We start from the raw sequence: 21827 nt of genomic DNA, 5'->3' as shown, positions 1-21827 counted from the left end.
CAATTTCTCTGGAAAATATCTAGCAAATCTTCATCCGCTTTTCGGAGCGCCCATGCTTCAGAGCCATATTTGACCGCTGTCATCACTGTAGCTTTTAATATTCTAATCTTAGTTTGCAGACCTATCTTCCTATTCTTCCAAATTTTTTATCTGTGAAAAAACACCCTGAGCCTTGGCTATTCTACTTTTAACATCTCCACTGCTCCCACCACCTTTACTAATAATACTACCAAGGTAAGTAACGCTGTTCACCTGATATGTTTTTTCGTTACCCAACTTCACCTTTTTATCTTCGCTAATTCCTAGCCATAGTGACTTAAATCTCCTTACCATTAATTTTCAAGCTTCTTCTTGCCCTGTGAACTTGCAAAACCTCTAAAAGTTCATTCATTTTGCTCACACTTTCATCTAGGATAAATCGTCAGCATAATCTAAGTCCAGGAGACTTTTTCCTCTCCAATTGATTCCGTGGTCTCCCATTGCCTTTAGCTTATGTTTGGTCTCACTTGTATTTAGCTTATGTTTTTGCTGATTTTTTACCCAAGTTTCTTTTTTTTTTGTAAATTTGACGACCGCTACACCCAAGGATTGCCTGCATGTAATTTAAGTCTTTTTCACTTGAAGTTGGATTACTGATCCTCTAAAAGTTTTAAAATATATATGGTTGTATAAATTTCCCCTGATATAACAATATCTTAAATATTGTGGTTTTCGATATTTAGGAATGAATTGAGATGTTTATAGTTATGTGAGATTCTTTTTTGTCGATAAACCCATTGAACATTGACTTAACAAAATCTAACAGTCAGATTTTCTTTTCAGTGTCCTTGGTTCTCTAGAAAAATCATTCTACATAAACTTCAAATATATGTCCGAAAATAATTTTCACTACATATAGCCTCTGACTATACGGAGACTGAAAATGCCTTCAGAGGACCTTTAAATGAAATGAAAAAGTTTGAACAACTTTTATAAAAACAATTTTTACTCATAATAGTGCTCCAGGGGGTATTTTTCTGCCAGGTGCGTTTACAGAGATGAATGGGAGGCTTGAAAGTAAACTGACGCACAAGAAGAGAGTAACTACGAAGGACGGGTGCATTTACAGAGAGGAATAAGAGGCTTGAAAGTAAACTGACGCACAAGAAGAGAGTAGCTACGAAGGACGGGTGCATTTACAGAGAGGAATGGGAGGCTTGAAAGTAAACTGACGCACACGAAGAGAGTAACTACGAAGGACGGGTGCATTTACAGAGAGGAATAAGAGGCTTGAAAGTAAACTGACGCACAAGAAGAGAGTAACTACGAAGGACGGGTGCATTTACAGAGAGGAATGAGAGGCTTGAAAGTAATCTGACGCACAAGAAGAGAGTAACTACGAAGGACGGGTGCATTTACAGAGAGGAATGAGAGGCTTGAAAGTAAGCTGACGCACAAGAAGAGAGTAACTACGAAGGACGGGTGCGTTTACAGAGAGGAATGGGAGGCTTGAAAGTAAACTGACGCACACGAAGAGAGTAACTACGAAGGACGGGTGCATTTACAGAGAGGAATAAGAGGCTTGAAAGTAAACTGACGCACAAGAAGAGAGTAACTACGAAGGACGGGTGCGTTTACAGAGAGGAATGTGAGGCTTGAAAGTAAACTGACGCACACTAAGAGAGTAACTACGAAGGACGGGTGCATTTACAGAGAGGAATATGAGGCTTGAAAGTCAACTGACTCACAAGAAGAGAGTAACTACAAAGGACGGGTGCATTTACAGAGAGGAATGTGAGGCTTGAAAGTAAGCTGACGCACAAGAAGAGAGTAACTAAGAATGACGGATGCATTTAGAGAGAGGAATGAGAGGCTTGAAAGTAAGCTGACGCACAAGAAGAGAGTAACTACGAAGGACGGGTGCGTTTACAGAGAGGAATGGTAGGCTTGAAAGTAAGCTGACGCACAAGAAGAGAGTAACTACGAAGGACGGGTGCATTTACAGAGAGGAATGAGAGGCTTGAAAGTAAACTGACGCACAAGAAGAGAGTAACTACGAAGGACGGGTGCGTTTACAGAGAGGAATGTAAGGCTTGAAAGTCATCTGACGCACAAGAAGAGAGTAACTACGAAGGACGGGTGCATTTACAGAGAGGAATGAGAGGCTTGAAAGTTAGCTGACGCACAAGAAGAGAGTAACTATGAAGGACGGGTGAATTTACAGAGAGGAATGAGAGGCTTGAAAGTAAACTGACGCACAAGAAGAGAGTAACAACGAAGGACGGGTGAATTTACAGAGAGTAATGTGAGGATGGAAAGTAAGCTTACGAGCAAGAAGAGAGTAAATACGAACGACGGGTGCATTTACAGAGAGGAATGAGAGGCTTGAAAGTAAGCTGATGCACAAGAAGAGAGTAATTACGAAGGACGGATGTATTTACAGAGAGGAATGAGAGGCTTGAAAGTAATCTGACGCACAAGAATAGAGTAACTACGAAGGACGGGTGCAATTACATAGAGGACTAAGAGGCTTGAAAGTAAACTGAAGCACAAGAAGAGAGAAACTACGAAGGACGGGTGCATTTCCAGAGAGGAATGAGAGGCTTGAAAGTAAGCTGAAGCACAAGAAGAGAGTAAATACGAAGGACGGGTGTATTTACAGAGAGGAATGAGAGGCTTGAAAGTAAACTGACGCACAAGAATAGAGTAACTACGAAGGACGGGTGCATTTACAGAGAGGAATGAGAGGCTTGAAAGTAAACTGACGCACAAGAAGAGAGTAACTACGAAGGACGGGTGCATTTACAGAGAGGAATGAGAGGCTTGAAAGTAATCTGACGCACAAGAAGAGAGTAATTACGAAGGACGGGTGCATTTACAGAGAGGAATGAGAGGCTTGAAAGTAAACTGATGCACAAGAAGAGAGTAACTATGAAGGACGGGTGCATTTACAGAGAGGAATAAGAGGCTTGAAAGGAAACTGACGCACAAAAAGAGAGTAACTACTAAGGACGGGTGCATTTACAGAGAGGAATAAGAGGCTTGAAAGTAAACTGACGCACAAGAAGAGAGTAGCTACGAAGGACGGGTGCATTTACAGAGAGGAATGACAGGCTTGAAAGTAATCTGACGCACACGAAGAGAGTAACTACGAAGGACGGGTGCATTTACAGAGAGGAATAAGAGGCTTGAAAGTAAACTGACGCACAAGAAGAGAGTAACTACGAAGGACGGGTGCATTTACAGAGAGGAATGAGAGGCTTGAAAGTAACCTGACGCACAAGAATAGAGTAACTACGAAGGACGGGTGCCTTTACAGACAGGAATGAGAGGCTTGAAAGTAATCTGACGCACAATAAGAGAGTAACTACGAAGGACGGGTGCGTTTACAGAGAGGAATGTAAGGCTTGAAAGTAAACTGACGCACAAGAAGAGAGGAACTACGAAGGACGGGTGCATTTACAGAGAGGAATGAGAGGCTTGAAAGTAAACTGACGCACAAGAAGAGAGTAACTACGAAGGACGGGTGCGTTTACAGAGAGGAATGGGAGGCTTGAAAGTAAACTGACGCACACGAAGAGAGTAACTACGAAGGAAGGGTGCATTTATAGAGAGGAATGAGAGGCTTGAAAGTAAACTGACGCACAAGAAGAGAGTAACTACGAAGGACGGGTGCATTTACAGAGAGGAATGAGAGGCTTGAAAGTAAGCTGACGCACAAGAAGAGAGTAACTACGAAGGACGGGTGCATTTACAGAAAGGAATGAGAGGCTTGAAAGTAATCTGACGCACAAGAAGAGAGTACCTACGAAGGACGGGTGCGTTTACAGAGAGGAATGGAAGGCTTGAAAGTCAACTGACGCACAAGAAGAGAGTAACTATGAAGGACGGGTGAATTTACAGAGAGTACTGAGAGGCTTGAAAGTTAACTGACGCACTAGAAGAGAGTAACAACGAAGGACGGGTGCGTTTACAGAGAGGAATGGAAGGCTTGAAAGTCAACTGACGCACACGAAGAGAGTAACTACGAAGGACGGGTGCATTTACAGAGAGGAATAAGAGGCTTGAAAGTAAACTGACGCACAAGAAGAGAGTAACTATGAAGGACGGGTGCATTTACAGAGAGGAATGAGAGGCTTGAAAGTAAACTGACGCACAAGAAGAGAGTAACAACGAAGGACGGGTGAATTTACAGAGAGGAATGAGAGGCTTGAAAGTAAGCTGACGCGCAAGAAGAGAGTAACTACGAACGACGGGTGCATTTACAGAGAGGAATGAGAGGCTTGAAAGTAAGCTGATGCACAAGAAGAGAGTAACTACGAAGGACGGATGCATTTACAGAGAGGAATGAGAGGCTTGAAAGTAATCTGACGCACAAGAAGAGAGTAACTACGAAGGACGGGTGCATTTACAGAGAGGAATGAGAGGCTTGAAAGTAAACTGACGCACAAGAAGAGAGTAACTACGAAGGACGGGTACATTTACAGAGAGGAATGAGAGGCTTGAAAGTAAGCTGACGCACAAGAAGAGAGTAATTACGAAGGACGGGTTAATTTACAGAGAGGAATGAGACGCTTGAAAGTAAACTGACGCACAAGAAGAGAGTAACTACGAAGGACGGGTTCATTTACAGAGAGGAAGGTGAGGCGTGAAAGTAAGCTGACGCACAAGAAGAGAGTAACTACGAAGGACGGGTGCATTTACAGAGAGGAATGAGAGGCTTGAAAGTAAGCTGACGCACAAGAAGAGAGTAACTACGAAGGACGGGTGCATTTACAGAGAGGAATGAGAGGCTTGAAAGTAAACTGATGCACAAGAATAGAGTAACTATGAAGGACGGGTGCATTTACAGAGAGGAATGAGAGGCTTGAAAGGAAACTGACGCACAAAAAGAGAGTAACTACAAAGGACGGGTGCATTTACAGAGATGAATGAGAGGCTTGAAAGGAAACTGACAAACAAGAAAAGAGTGACTATGATGGAGACAGGCGAATTTTCATTGGCAAAATTTTAGTTCAATCTTATCGGTGTGTTTAATGTTTTCGTATTTTTCCGTACCTTGGCACAACCCCAAGTTTTAGTACTTGGAATTCGAAGAACAAGTAAAACAGTTGCGTTAATTGGATAACAAAATGAAGCCAAACTATTCTGCTGGGCTCGATAATTTGTTTAAAAGTAATTTTCTGTTTATAGGTAAAATAATCCTCTTGTAAAAAGCTTAGAAATTCTTAGTCTTATGTAAAATTAAAAATATTTTAGATATGGCCTATTATTCTGAGCGTGAAAAATTAAGAAATACAGTGATTAGATACAAAAACACTAATAAAATAGAGAGGGGTAGTATTTTTTTTAGTAAATATTAATTGGTCATGAGATTATACTTGTGTTCCTAACTGGATCTTTTTTCTTGCGGGGTCAATGAATTTTGGATGATAGATTCGAATCTACGTGTAGCTCCAAAAGCTTGCCTAAGATTGGGATGTCTGGTTACCCTTCCAGCACCAAAATAAAAGCTAGTCGTCCTCAAATGGGAGGGAAGGAGGTCATTAGGAAGGATTTACAAAATAATGGAAGCTCAAGGAAGGGACAAAGTTGAAACTTTGGATAGATTGGGTGAAGAAGGAGCATACACAGATGTATAGGCCTCAGTTGGCTTGATGTTGCAGCGAATTGCTAGTAGTAGCGGCAATAGTAATTTATGTGTGGCCATGTCTTTTTTTCAGCTGATTATGATAATTGAGAACCTTAATATTTTTTAATATTAGTGAATCTTTCTTTTCAGTTTATCTGCGGGAGCTCCTAGGAACACTGGAGATACAAGGTGGCCAATTGCATATTTTGAAGCTATTTTTCTTGGAGAATTCAAACTAAGAAGTGGTCACTACAAGGAATCCTATTCGGTGAGTTGTGGCTTTTGACGTCTCATTTTTGATGTATTTTTTGATTTTTGATGTATGATGGGTTTGTTTGATCTTGTCCTGCATAAGCAATGTGCTATTTTGAAGAAGGAAAAAATAAGATTTTTTTTTATAAAATCTTTACATATATATTTTTTTTATAAAAAACTTTTTTATAAGAATTTTTTATAAAAAAATTAAATTTTTTTATAAATTTTCTTATAAATAAGATTAAATTTGAGCGATGGGAATTGTCACTAATCCAATTTTTTATTTATAAAATTATAGTCTGATAAAAACTATTCTTACTAAATATTCTCTATGGTAACATCTACAAAAAACACTGTTACCTGAAATAATGAGAATTTTTGTTGATATTTGCAGTCTTACTCATCCCTGAGCGTATGGTATGGGTTTCCGTCTATTTATATTTCAAATATGTACAAAAGTTATTGGAATATATCTCTATATTTTCTTATTTGTTCATATCAAAATAAGATTCCTGCCATGTCTACGGTAACCGTATGATGTCTCTGTCTAGGATCTGAAATACGTTTTATCGCCTCTTATTCTTCTTCTTCCTCGTATTCTAAAAACTCCTTGAGTCATAATCTGATTCCTATTAGATTTTGTAGCCATTTATTAGCTTTCAGTCTTCTTCGAATTCCCAGAAAAATTAATGGTCACCGTATGGTGTCTCTGTATAGGATCCGAAATACGTTTTATCGTTTCTTCTTCTTTTTCCTTGTCTTCTAAAAAAACACCTATTGTCAAATTCTGATTACCTTTAGATTTTGCAGCCATTTGTTTGTTATCTATCTTATTTAAATTGCTTTCTATCGTATTCGAACTCTGTTTTATCTCTTCTGCTTCTTCCTCGTTTTCTTATAAAAGACATCTAGAGTCAAATTCAGTTCTCATTAGATTTTGCAGCCATTTATTTTCTTTCCATCTTCTTTGAACTCCTAAAAATTAACGAAAATAAAATGATTCTATTCTTAGGGACAGGGTCAAAGCCCCATCATGGGTGTGTGATTGTTGACATCTGATATTTTGCCATGAATCTTGTATCACGAAAGGTGCAGTTGTCAAAATAGGGAAAGAGTATAGAAGCCGGCTCATTCTCCAATGCTCTCTCCGTCCCCTCTACCATTCACCCAGGAAAACATTTCACTCTTTCCCCCATCTAGAATGAAACTCAAGTGGCACCTTATCCTCTAAAAGCTGGACTGCAGCTGATTTGATGATTGCATCTGATAGAAAATGCTGACTTATCACCTCTTATATCTATTCCTTTTTCACCCCTTTCTGTTTTGCTTTTTCTTTTTTGAGAAAAGGTAATTTGGAAGTGTGTTTTGTTCTAGTATTACAACTACTACTACTACTAACAACTCACCGCAGCACCAAGCCGCCTGAGGCAACACAGCTACGTACACTCCTCCTCCATCCCAATCTATTTAAAGCCTCCCTTTTTGCATCCGCCCACGAATTTCCATTTCCTCTATATCTTTCTTTATAACATCCTCTCACCCTAGACGAGGACGATCTGCTTTCCGTTTAGCCCTAGACTGTTGGCCGAAAAGAACGATCTTCGGCAATCTGTCATCCTTCATCCGCACAACGTGCCCTAGCCACCTCAACATTTCTTTCATTATAGCCCTAGAGAGCGGTATTGAATCACATTTTTCATGTAGCCTATTGTTTGCAATACGGTCAGTCAGCCGGGTACCCACAACAATCCTTAAGCAATTTCTCTGGAAAACATCTAGCAAATCTTCATCCGCTTTTCGAAGCGCCCAAGCTTCAGAGCCATATTTGACCAGTGTCATCACTGTAGCTTCTAATATTCTAATCCTGGTTTGCAGACTTATTTCCTATTCTTCCAAACTTTTTTTAACTGTGAAAAAACACCCTGAGCCTTGGCTATTCTACTTTTAACATCTTCACTGCTCCCACCATCTTTACTAATAATACTACCAAGGTAAGTGAAGCTGCCGATCTGATCAGTCTTTTCATTACCCAACATCACCTTTTCACCTTCACTTATTCCTAGCCTTAGTGACTTAGTGTTTTTAACATTAATTTTCAAACCTATTCTAACACCTTGAACTTGCAAAACCTATAAACCGTCATTCATTTTGCTCACACTTTCATCTAAGATGCTTAAATCTTCAGCATAATCTACGTCCTGGAGAGCGTTTTCTCCCCTTTTGATTCTTTGGTCTCCCATTGCCATTCCTGGGCTCCTTAAGACAAAGTCCATCAAAATGATCCATATAAAGGGGGATAGAACGTAACCTTACTTAACTCCTGATTTAATACAAAACCAGCTGCTAACCTCTTTTCCTACCTTAACCACAGCAGTGTTATTCTCGTACATTGCACTAGTCATTTTAATGTATTTGTCCGGTATACCATTCAAGGATAAGACCTTTGCTAAAGCTCTTCTATCAACAGAATTGAACGCTTGCTCATAATCTATAAAACTGAGGACTGAAGGCGTTTGACAACTCAGGCACTTCTCAATTATTAACCTAAGAGTGAAAATAAGAGTGAAACTCTACCTTTTCTAAAACCGCACTGTTCTTTTCTTAAACTTTGTCTACAGCATCTCTCAGTCTAAACTTCCAAAACCTCTAAAACTTAACTCATTTTGCTCACACTTATTCCTAACCTTAGTGACTTAGTCTTTTTAACATTAATTTCTAAACTTATTCTAGCACCCTGAACTCGCAAAACCTCTAAAACTTCATTCATTTCTAGTATTGACATTAGTTCTAGTATTCTTATTTTTTTATTAGTATTCTTACGATTTTATTGTCTCCTCTTTTGCTTCACAGCAAACATTATGTAGGAAAATATTAGGTTGTGCAACTTCAACTTTATTTGTTTCAATAAAAATAAAGAAGAAAAAATAAAAGAAAATAAAAGAAAAAAAATAGAAAAAAAAAAAAAAAAATAAGAAGAAAGGTGCCCAAGTAGTGGTAGTGACCATCCGTCCGGTGTAAAAATCGGTAAAAATCCGGTAAAAATCGGTATCGGTAATCATAAAAAAATAGTGACGAAGTGAAATAAAATATACGGATAATTCGGATAATACATTTCGGATAATAAATATGATGGTTCTCAGTAAAATGCGTGCTACTTACTTGTTTTATTTCCTTTTCAGGGGTCTTAACTTAAAAAGAAATAAAACACAAGGAAAGGGCACATGGGGCTTATCCTTACCCTATAAGATGTCAGATATTTTTGTATTCTGTATGTTTGAAGGATTTTGTAAGTAGTTATCTAAGTACCATTTCTACGACTTTATGTTCCATCCTGTGTTATTTGCGTACGCCCCCGTACCAAACAGGTTTTTCTGGTAGAACCTTATACTTTGCGTACGCCCCCGTACCAAACAGGTTTTTGCCCAATTCTTGTCAATTGTTATCAAAATTCCATTTTTGAGTTTTGGTTACAATTGAGCTTGGTCGCTCCTTCATTACAATTTAACACTATGAACTATTTGATAAAACTTATTGGGCTAACGTCCTATTTTTAATTCGAGTGTTCCTATGAAATTGATCCTAAGACTTAAATTACTTCATCAGATACGTTGGGGCTTTAAGGTGAAAGTCCATCGCGTAAGAAACAACACCGCTGAATCTGAAGGTCTGATTTACATTCAGATTTATTAACTTTTTGGGGGGTGTTTCTCCCTTTTTCGAAAATCAGGCTCCCTGTTTTCAAAATCCCTTTTTCTTCTGAGGCTTGGAGCATTTGGTGGCTAGATATTAAACGTAATGAAATTTATATAATTGCAATCTGCATAAAAACCCAATTCCTGTCAATTGTTATCAAAATTCCATTTTTGAGTTTTGGTTACAATTGAGCTAACTCGCTCCTTCATTACAATTTAACACTATGAACTATTTGATAAAACTTATTGGGCTAACGTCCTATTTTTAATTCGAGTGTTCCTATGAAATTCATCCTAAGACTTAAATTACTTCATCAGATACGTTGGGGCTTTAAGGTGAAATTTGACTCGCATATTCTTGAGATATTAAGCGTTTGAATCTGATAAGAAGAGCGAGACTTATAGGTATAGTATGAAATACCTTCAGAATGGGATGATATACATTCAGTTCCTTCTTACAATTTGGAAGATGAATGGGGAATGCTGCAAATAGAAGCTTTTATTTCGCTAAACTTGGTGAGCAGTTTTTTAACTTAACTTTATAGAAACTTCAATAGTTTAAACGAGATAATTTCAAATTTTTTATAGAAACTGCATTAGTTTAAACGAAAAGTAGTAAATGCAATTAAATTTTGATTTTGTACTTCAGTAATTTTTATAGAAACTACAATAGTTTAAACGAAATAATTTAAAATTTTTTATTGAAGCTGCATTAGTTTAAATGAAAAGTAGTAAATGCAATTTAATTTTGATTTTGTAATTCATTCATTTTTATAGAAACTGCACATTTTTTGTTACCAAATTCTTGTCAGTTAACACTAAGCTGTAAATCGGGTAACTCTCTCACAGTAACAATAGGCTTAGCAGTGATTAAATCTCATTGTCGGTGACAATTCAATCAGATCAGAGTTGTGCAAAATGGAATATCTTTTAGCAAATTGAGTAAGCTTCTATTTCATAGACAAAATATTTGAATTCCTTTTATTCAAATCACCTATCAAGTTATCAAAAAAATAGAAATGATATAATAAAGCCTTAAAAAGTATTATAATGGAGACTCAGGAGTCTTTGGGGCGCCGGGGGACCCTTTGGGAGCCCAGAGAACCTTTGAGGACCGGGGGCTTCCTTCGGGGTTGGGGTGGAGGGATCGGAACCCTTTGGGGTTGTGGTAAGGGACATCACAACGCTGTTCAAATGGAACTTGTGTATCATAACGATCACAGAGTTTCACCCTCAAATCCTCTTCTAAAATCCTCTTTTAAAATATATCTAACTGTTTCACCGAAATAATTCCCTAAAATAATAATTTGTTCTGAAAAGATATAATAAAGCCATTTAACTAATCCCCGTGTAACTGAATCCGCATGTAACTGAACCCTCGTGCAAGTCAACCCTCGTGCAACTCAACTCCAAAAAAACTAGTCGCTCCTTACTTTTATCTATCATGAAGGGAAGTCAGTAGGGATATAAACTGCTGCTCTTAAAGTTAACAATCTTTATTAACTTAAATTTAATTTCCATTTCAGGAAATAAAAAATGACAGAAAGATGTTTCATTAGCCTCGCTGAAATACCTGGAATTCGGAGACAATTGAAGTCCTCTACAGTAGTTCAAACGCTTAATATCTCAAGAATATGCGAGTCAAATTTCACCTTAAAGCCCCAACGTATCCGATGAAGTAATTTAAGTCTTAGGATCAATTTCATAGGAACACTCGAATTAAAAATAGGACGTTAACCCAATAAGTTTTATCAAATAGTTCATAGTGTTAAATTGTAATGAAGGAGCGACTTAGCTCAATTGTAACCAAAACTCAAAAATGGAATTTTGATAACAATTGACAAGAATTGGTTTTTTATTCAGATTGCAATTATACAAATTTCATTACGTTTAATATCTAGCCACCAAATGCTCCAAGCCTCAGAAGAAAAAGGGATTTTGAAAACAGGGAGCCTGATTTTCGAAAAAGGGAGAAACACCCCCCCAAAAAGTTAATAAATCTGAATGTAAATCAGACCTTCAGATTCAGTGGTGTTGTTCCTTACGCAATAGACTTTCACCTTAAAGCCCCAACGTATCTGATGAAGTAATTTAAGTCTTAGGATCAATTTCATAGGAACACTCGAATTAAAAATAGGACGTTAGCTCAATAAGTCTTATCAAATAGTTCATAGTGTTAAATTGTAATGAAGGAGCGACTTAGCTCAATTGTAACCAAAACTCAAAAATGGAATTTTGATAACAATTGACAAGTATTGGGTTTTTATGCAGATTGCAATTATATAAATTTCATTACGTTTAATATCTAGCCACCAAATGCTCCAAGCCTCAGAAGAAAAAGGGATTTTGAAAACAGGGAGCCTGATTTTAGAAAAAGGGAGAAACACCCCCCAAAAAGTCAATAAATCTGAATGTAAATCAGACCTTCAGATTCAGCGGTGTTGTTTCTTACGCGATGGACTTATTAGAGTGACAAAAAACTTTTTTTTTTCCACAACCCACAAGAGGACATTTTTCAACTAAAAGTAAAGAGCTACTAGACTAAATCAAACATGAGGTGAAATAATAACGAATAATTGTTCAAACTTAAAATTTCTGTAAAGCTATGTCTAGCGATAAACCTATTAGAGTGACAAAAACTTTTTTCTTGGGTTGAGTGTGTGTAAAACCTATAATTTTCACCTTTTTCTTCATTAAGTATCAATTACTTCAAGAAATTAATTCCACATTTTTGCAGATAGGAGCTTGAAACTTCCGAAGTAGGGATATTGGTTTTTAGAGTTTCGGTTACTATTGAGTCGTGTCGCCCCTTACTTACAGTTCGTTAGCACAAACACAAAATTGTTATCACTCTTAAAATTTAAATCTTGGCAAATCCAAAACCCTAGTGCAATGATTTTGCAAGTGAGTTTAGGTGTTAAAGTCAAATTAATGTGCACATAACGTCAAAAAAACCACTAGTAATCAAAATATTAATGTCATTTGAATTATTGAAGGTGTAAAATCACAACTGTGCAACGTGTGGTGGAAATGTGCCAAATGTGGTTGGAACTGTACAGATCGCGTGGTGCAGCCTATGTACGCGCGCATACAGTTGAATAAAATATGCAAAGTCGACATAACTTTATTTCATTTTTTAAGGTTAATTTAGACGAGGTTACATGGTTTTCATAGGTGACGTTGAGCGACACGACTCAATAGTAACCGAAACTCTAAAAACCAATATCCCTACTTCGGAAGTTTCAAGCTCCTATCTGCAAAAATGTGGAATTAATTTCTTGAAGTAATTGATACTTAACGAAGAAAAAGGTGAAAATTATAGGTTTTATGAAATTGATCATAAGATTTAAATTATTCTATCAGATACATTGGCACTTTAAGATGAGGTTTGACCCGCATATGCTTGTGGGTATTAAGCGTTTACAAAACTCCTGGTTAATACAATAAAATCGCGAAGACTAAAAAGTTCAACTTCCATTCTGAATTTTCTCAATGAAAATGAAATAAGTTATTGATCAATTCTATTTTCCCAAAATAATATCAAATTTTCCACTTCAGTTTAAAAAAATTCTGGTTAGTCTGAACTTGATTGTCTGAAAAGTTTCTTCTTTTTTTTGGGGGGGGGGGGGAGATAAACGAGTGGCTGAAACAAAAGCATAAATTTTAAAATAACAACAACTGAAGATAAGTAAAAAATTCAATTGTTTTTTTTTGTTTTTTTTTGTTTTTTTTTTAGCTTACAGCTGATAGAACATCACCAATTATAATTTAGCTACTGTTGGCCATATTGGAAAGTGGTTAACTTAGGAATAAACTGACAATGCACATTCAGTTATATTTTTCAGTAAAGTGCAAATTTTGTTCTGGTCTTGGGAAGGCATAGGGGTTTCACGCCCAACTTATGTTAATTTCTGCTCGTTTTGAGTCTGACTCGGTTAATTAGAAACCACTGTTTGCAATCCATTTCTCCGTTGAGAGGAACTGTTTGACTAGTTTCTTTTATCATCTATCTTGCGTGGCTTACAGCTGATAGAACATTACCAATTCTACTTTAGATACTTTTGGCTATCTTGGAAAGGGGTTAGGCTAGGAAAATGAAACTTTCAGGAATGAGTCTACAGGCTAAACAGTTCATTATTAAAAAAAAAGATAGTTTCATTTTTTAAGGTTAATTTAGCTACTTTTGGCTACCTTGGAAAGGGGTTAGGTTAGGAAAATGAAACTTTCAGGAATGGGTCTACAGGCTAAACAGTTCCTGATAAAAAAAAAGATAGTTTCATTTTTTAAGGTTAATTTAGAAAGGTTATGTGCGCTGAAGCTTAGGATAGTAGCGGACATCCTACTGTAGGGTTCATTTAATTTTCTTTCAACAAACTAGAGTTTACAGTCAAAAACCCTTATTAGCTCAGATTTTACAGAAATAGTTTATTTTTTCGATCCAAAAATGAACTTAAGTTTCACATTTGAACCAGAGAATTGTATTTTCCATAATCTTCTTGCAAAAAACTAGAGTTTCTGAAAAGATATAATAAAGCCTTAAAAAGTATTATAATGGAGGCTCAGAGCCTTTGGCGCGCCGGGTGCCCTTTGGGAGCCCAGAGAACCTTTGAGGACCGGGGGTTTCCCTGGGGGTTGGGGTGGGGGGATCGGAGCCCTTGGGGGTTGTGGTAATGGACCTCACAACACTGTTCAAATGGAACTTGTGTATTATAACGCCCACAGAGTAACTTTGCTAATACATGGGTTGGGTTGGGGGGATTGGAGCCCTTTGGGGGTGTGGTAGGGGACCTCACAACACTGTTCAAATGGAACTTGTGTATTATAACGACCACCGACCCCATGTAACTGAACCCCTGTATAACCGAAACCCCGTACAACTGAACCTCCGTGCTACTCGACCCCATTTAACTAATCCCCGTGTAACTCAATCCGTATGTAACTGAATCCTCGTGCAAGTGAACCCTCGTGCAACTAAACTCCCTCAAAACACTTTTCAGCCATTTCTTGTTAATTTTTTTTTATTTCTAAACTATTTAAAATTGACAAAACTGTGCAAATTATCACTTGTGTATTATATAATACCCATTCAGTTCCTCTCCTCCAAACCAATTTTCGGTCATTTCTTGTTACAATTAGCAAATCGCTAATTACCCCTTTTTTTTCTCCACCTTCAAATCCAAAAATGAACTTAAGTTTCACATTTGAACCAGAGAATTGTATTGTCCACAATCTTTTTGAAAAAAACTAGAGTTTCTGAAAAGATATAATAAAGCCTTAAAAAGTATCATAATGGAGGCTCAGAGCCATTGGAGCGCCGGGTGCCCTTTGGGAGCCCAGAGAACCTTTGAGGACCGGGGGTCTCCCTCGGGGTTGGGGTGGGGGGATCGGAGCCCTTTGGGGTTGTGGTAATGGACCTCACAACACCGTTCAAATGGAACTTGTGTATTATAACGACCACAGAGTACCTTCGCTAATACCTGGGTTGGGAGGGGGGGATCGGAGCCCTTTGGGGGTTTGGTAGGGGACCTCACAACACTGTTCAAATGGAACTTGTGTATTATAACGACCACCGACCCCATGTAACTGAACCCCTGTATAACCGAAACCCCGTACAACTGAACCTCCGTGCTACTCGACCCCATTTAACTAATCCCCGTGTAACTCAATCCGTATGTAACTGAACCCTCGTGCAAGTCAACCCTCGTGCAACTCAACTCCCTCAAAACACTTTTCAGCCATTTCTTGTTAATTTTTTTTATTTCTAAACTATTTAAAATTGACAACACTGTGCAAATCATCACTTGTGTATTATACAGTACAAATTCAGTTCATCTCTTGCAACACTCTTTTCAGTCTTTTCGTCTTACAATTATCCAATCGGTAATTACCCCTTTTTTTTCTCCACTTTCAACGGCTACTTGAGTTATTGCCCAGTTAAAATTAAGGTTTAAATTTAGTAATTATCTCGTAATAACAAACAAAACCAGATTATACCCACTTAACAAGATTAAAAATGGCGGTGACACTAACTTGATTAGTAATTGGACTTTCAGTCCTACATTCACGGGTTTCTGCAAAGTGCTGTGGACTTCATTGAAAAAATACCTGTTTAAAAAAAAAAAAATAAATAAACATGTATCCATGAGTTTGACCTCCAAAAAATCGATGTCACAATAGAAAACCCGTCTCTTTGAAAGGTGTAATGACCTGTAGAATAGGACTACCAGAAAAACCTGTTTGGTACGGGGGCCCCATAGAATCCAGACAAGCATCTCTACTTTTGTATCCAAAGATCATTTTCGAAGGATGCCCCAGTCAAATATATAAATAATTTAAAGAATGAGATGCTCCTGAGACGCAAAATAAATAAGGAAATTGGCACACTTACTTGATCTGAACACCAAAGAATGTCTCTGTTTCCTGGACGAAAAAGAGAAAAGAAAAAAAAAGAAAGAAAATATCAGCCTTGTCTAAAGTAGCTTTTGATCTCAGCTTTGCTCATGTATACTGAGCTACGGACACATCTGACACATCTATATAGACACATCTACGGACACATCTGACACATCTATATAGACACATCTATATACACATCTATATACACATCTGACACATCTATATAGACACATCTATATACACATCTATATACACATTAGACACATTTGACACATCTATATAGACACATCTATATACACATGAGACACATCTGACACATCTATATAGACACATCTACGGACACATCTGACACATCTATATAGACACATCTATGTACACATCTATATACACATCTGACACATTTTATACGGACACATCTTTAATCATTTCTTCTTTCATTGACTGCACCTGTCAGTATTGCTTGAACTGAATCTTGGGCTAATATTAGGTTTTAGACAAGTTTATCCATAATACAAATAAATTAAAAACTTTGGTGCCTTGGCTGTGGTGTGAAATGATCCATTCAAGAAAGATGTACCAGACTTCTTTGTTACGACGATATATCAGTTTGTTTTATTAGTTTCACGATCTCTTAATAATTACCATTAAATTTTGGTGGTAGTTTCTTTGATGTGCTCTCAGTGAATATATTTCACGAAAACGAATAATTTAGAACATGGAATTGCATCGGTGTGCTCATCAAGCAGAAAACAATCCTTTATTTGAGATAAAATATGTTGTACCACAGCCACGTCGTAGCAGTGTCGGCCACGTCCAAGGAAGGACAGAGAAAGCTCCTGAAAATGGTTGATGTTTCCGTTGACAATCATCCCTTTGTAGCAGCAGATAGATATACCTAGATGAGTTTAGTTGCAACCCTCTCTACGCCGATTACCTTGCAGTAGCAGTCCCTCCGCAGAAAACTTTCCTCCTTGAAAAACTTCCCCTGGAAAATTATCCTCGTGGACTACTCATCAACAGAAAAAAAAAATACTTGCCCCCTTTTATAATTTTCTGGAATTAATGACCTTGTTTAATAACTCACATTTTTTTATTCTGTTTGTTTAATGCCGATTAAAGCAGGAAATGCTGACTTTCCAAAATCAAGACATGTTCCCTGATTGTTTTGGTTCTTGAGTTGGATATACCGACCCTGGTGGGTCTAAAAGTCTGTGGAGCAGCAACCTACCAAATTATTCCGATTATAATTATGTACTGAATTATATACCGAAATTATGTACTAAAATTTGGCATAATTATGTACTGAAATTACGTACTGAAAATAATAGCCCCAAAGTAGGTATTTTGAAACATACTGTATGCTCTGTGCAATGGAACCGCGCATCGAAGGTAACTTGATTCAGCCATAAGGTACTTTTGTTACATATGATTTTTTGACAAGTCTTAAGTCTTATTGTAATTTGTAACCCACAACACACTGCTCTTTAGTTTCAAATGTGAAAAAAAACTAGGTTCATCGTGTTTCTAATTTTCGCAGGAAAATAGAAAATATACGCTACTTCGCAGGATTTTTTATTCAAAATTTGCAAAACTGTAAACATTTGAACTGAAAAAATACTTCACAAGATGCTTCAAAGGCTACACCACAGGATTTTTTTTTTTCAAAATTTGTAAAACTGTAATCATTTGAACCGAAAAAATACGTCACAAAATGCTTCACAGGCTACTCCACAGGATTTTTTTTTCAAAATTATAAAACTGTAAACATTTGAACCGAAAAAATAATTCACAAAATGCTTCACAGGCTACTCCACAGGATTTTGTTTTTCAGAATTTGTAAAACTGCAAACATTTGAACTTTGTTTTTGATGTTCAGTTTTCACTATATATAATAATACTTTTATTTTGAAGTAAATTCTATTTTCAGGAGCAAGAAAGGAAATTCTGTGCGCAGACATAAGTTTCATATCCTCAGTCAATCATGGTTTGAGACGTCCTGCTGTTATAAATTCCCCGCTTGGGTTCCCTATAAAAACTATTCTAGGGATGTGGGCTTTTTACTAGCAGGGGTTTCGAAATGGATTTCCCAAAGACCGAATTTCTGTCTAAACAAATCTGCGGCGCAGAACTTAATCAACTGGTAATTTTAACATAAAAACACTGAACCGAATTTAAAGTACGAGCCAACTATAGATGGCATTCAGCTACATGGATTAATAACAGGAAATTATTTGAAATATTCAGGTATTTAACATGTATTTTGCTTCAATATTTTCCTACGCCTCGCATCGATGTGGCTTTACTGCAGTGGCGTAACTGGCATGAGTGCCGCCCGGGACGGACTTAAAGTGTCGCCCTCTTTCTGAGTGTAATTGATACCCCCCCCCCCTTTGGAAAAAAGGAGAAACATCTAGGGTTTCCAATGCAAAAAAAGTGTTTGGCGAGCTAGGTTGGGAACCCTTTGTCCGAGGGGCCGGGCTCGATCCCTAGTGTTGCCGGTTTTTTGGTTTGGGACGGGGGTCAGTGGTGTAACTCTTTAAGCTCAGCAAGAGTCAACCCATCTCTAAATGGGTACCTGGAGAAATATGGGGAAGGTAAGCAGGGGTGTGTGCGAAAGCACAGGATGGCTGACACCCAGGCCCTCCATTGCACTTCCTGGCCGAAGGACTACGAAACGGAGATCAGCACCGCTGGTTTGGATCTTAAGGGTCTAATGCCGTCATACTTACTTACTTACTTACATGCATAAAAGTGATTTCTTTGTTGTTCGAAGTGAGGGACTGTATTTCCCTGATACGGGATTTTGATTCCAAAGGGACAACTTTCATTCCGAACTAACTCTGTTTTCGAGAGGTTTCAGGCTCTTTTTTAAATTCTTATAAATATGTTTTTGAAATAAGCTTTTTTTTAAGAATTAACTGGCATACAAGTTACCATTCCTGAATTAACTTCAATTTGCAATGCGTTGTCATTAGACAATTGTTTCCAAAGCACCTTTTTAAACTTCCGGTTATTATGGGTCGTGGACCACGGCCGTATCAAGGGGGTGTTTAGGGAGTTTGACCCCCCCCCCCCAAATGTTTGTCCGACTCGTAAAAACGTAACAAGAATGAATATTATTTTTTTTGATGCGTTTTAAAAAGTTTTTTTTTGTAATCCCCCCCCCAAAAAAATCCTTATGTAACCCCCCGAAAAATCTTTTTGTTACACCCCCCCCCCCACTACAAAAAATCCTGGATGGATTTGAACCCCTTGCTGTGGTTCAATATTTACTAGGTTGCAGCTATCACTGCTAAAATTTTTATGGGCTATTATACAACATCGTTCTGGTCCTCAAGATTTGATAGCCCTTTGTTTGCTTAACTTTGAACTCTGAAGTTGTATTGGCTATAGCAGGTTGTTTCAATTTCCCGGTGGTAATTTTTCCAGAATATCTTCTTGTGAATCCAGATCACGCTCTTTCAGAACGTTTCTAACGGTTGTATCGATGTCTTCATAAATAGGACCTCGGTCTTTTGTAGTCGTAATATACTTTAGAACTGAACCTACGTTATTTTTATTTCCTTCTTCTATTATCTCCGTGCTGCCCTCTGGAAAGTCCCTCCCCGGCATGGTACGCACCCCCTAGTTCTGCCACTGCTTGACTGGCTTTAATAATCGCTAAAAGAGGCTTATCTGCAAGTCAAGATTACATTTTCATCTTATTTTGGAATTTCCATGGTTGATAACAGCTATCAGCTTCAGTTTGATTTACTGGTAAGGATATTGGTTTTTCTTGGTTAACCTACTTAAATGATGAAAATCATGAAGCAATGTTAACCAGGTTATTCTGGAATGAGGTGGAAATGTTGGAAAGGATAGGGTCCTAAGAACCCTATTATGGGCCTGCAATCATACATATGAAACATCCTTGTTTGTCTCTGGTATTGACAAGACAATGCTCACCACTTCTGCAATATTAAGATTTTTTAAAATGTTTATATTAAAATAATCAATAGCAGAAGATAACTAACCAATCCATCAACGACAAGAAGGGCTAACACAATTTTTTAAACGTCCACTTATTATGTTTTGATTTTGGATAGTCATTTTTCGATTTTATATACTTTTTGTGATAAAATTTAATTATTTTTAGACAATCCCCTAGGTAATCCCCAGGAGGCGAAAGAGTCACAACATAATCATGTACGTGAATTCGGGCCCTGAGAGGGAATTGCTCCAAGAGTCTCACTTTGGAACCTCCAATCCTTCAGGTTGAATATCTTTGGACGACTCTGAGTTTCACAGGGTGTTGTTTAACTTTCTATTAAACCTATTCATGAAGCTTTTGTTTAATTTAGGTATTTTCATAATTTAGGGCCATGAGTCTCTGCTAGCCATGTTGCATCCGGATGCACATTTTTAGACCTTTCGAGTAATTTGATTAAAATGATTACTTTGAAATTTAGATCTGGTTTCATATAGGTCACTCATGGGATTGAAAGAACGGCAAGCTGTTATTCGATTTGTCTTGATCCTTAAAAGGGCAATACAACCCCACATCTTCAATTAAACCAGCCTTTCTCCAAGCTTCTACGGTCATTTGTTCTATAAGATCACCCCTGGGGAAAAATGCGGGGTGGATGCATCGATTTTTGCTAAGTTACAATACTGTTACATTGACCAAAATATAATGAGTAATTTTTATCCTAATCAGGACTGGTCGTCGCTATCTTCTACGAAGTAAATATGGCCCTACAAACAGTGGCGCCATTTCAGAATACCTCAGGGGGGTAAAGCAACGTAATTTATTTAGGTTTTGCATTTTGTAACCTGATTAGGGACCAAAAAGTCGTTACAATATGGAACATTTACCACTCAAATTAAAAGCTGAAAGTTAGGTGCAGTTACTTAAACAATGGATCTCATTGGCTTCATTCTTGCGAAGTCGTCCACAAGCTATTCAAAATCGAGCTCCTTCACTGCAGCCTTTTCAGAAAACATAAGGAGCAAATACAAAAGTCGCTCGTTGTCCATTGTTGTCTGAAGGTAATCCTTCACAAATGTCAACACAGAGAAAAATCGTTCATTTGAGCATGTCGGAGCGAGAGTATGAAGTCTACCCTTACGGCCTCAAGAACTACAGAATAAGCTTTTTTCAATCCTCCTAGACTTTCGAAAAGATCTAAAGTGTTTGCCGGTTTCTATGGAAACTGCGACACATATGTACGAGCTATCAAAGCTTGACGCTTCAGCTCTATAAAATTGATGCCAGCTTTGTCAATGTATGTTGCAATCTCGAGAAGTAAATCCGTGTTCATGAAGTGTTCGGATTTGGGGTTAAAGCATCGTGTGGCTTCTAGTACAGACAGCTGGACAGAAAAATCCTCTTCAAACTCATTTACCACTCTGTTCAAAACCTCGTAGAACTCTCTTCGCATTTTCTCTTCTGTTCCTGTGCCCTCAGATTCAGTGCTGTGCTTTTCAAGTGTAGATGTCGTCAAACAGTCCCTAAGTCTTCCGGATATCTTAAAAACCCGTTTTGATTTTGCTGGTATGGTTGAAGAAAAAGCACTTGTTTCCGATGGATCAGCTCCAATATTAATAGCCATCCCCTTAGACTTGCCATATAGGGCTCGAAAATACTCGACATGACGCATTGTCTTCAGTTGGTCTTTTGTTGCAGGCGTCTGAAATGATCAGATTTAGGGGGTATTTGTTCAGAAAGAGGGTTGATCACTGCTAGAACTTCATGAGTTACATGCAAACTGAATATGAAGGGAAACGACTCTAGTTGATTCTTAAGACCTGCAGCTTGTGCTGCTTCCTTCCTGTCAGAAGATCCTTGAACAGCTGACAGAACTGCGAGTATGCAGTCATATCTTACCAGAATT

General features: G+C 37.7%; 1 protein-coding gene across 4 annotated transcripts in view; it reads left to right on the top strand.

Moving 5' to 3' along the window:
- S6KL (ribosomal protein S6 kinase like) overlaps positions 1 to 21827 on the top strand; it is a 598861-nt gene that overhangs the window by 74992 nt on the left and 502042 nt on the right. For all 4 annotated transcript variants that reach the window (XM_089097759.1, XM_089097757.1, XM_089097758.1 and 1 more), the window contains exon 4: positions 5762 to 5879. In XM_089097759.1, the coding sequence (XP_088953885.1) occupies positions 5762 to 5879 (118 nt within the window). The remainder of the gene's footprint in view (positions 1 to 5761; positions 5880 to 21827) is intronic.

The sequence above is a fragment of the Artemia sp. Qi Xiang Cuo genome, chromosome 12, assembly GCF_049724085.1.
Source record: "Artemia sp. Qi Xiang Cuo chromosome 12, ASM4972408v1, whole genome shotgun sequence".
NCBI classification, from domain to species: Eukaryota; Metazoa; Arthropoda; class Branchiopoda; order Anostraca; family Artemiidae; genus Artemia; species Artemia sp. Qi Xiang Cuo.
The sequence above is the reverse complement of the archived record's forward strand: the minus strand, read 5'-3'. Positions and strand labels throughout refer to the sequence as shown.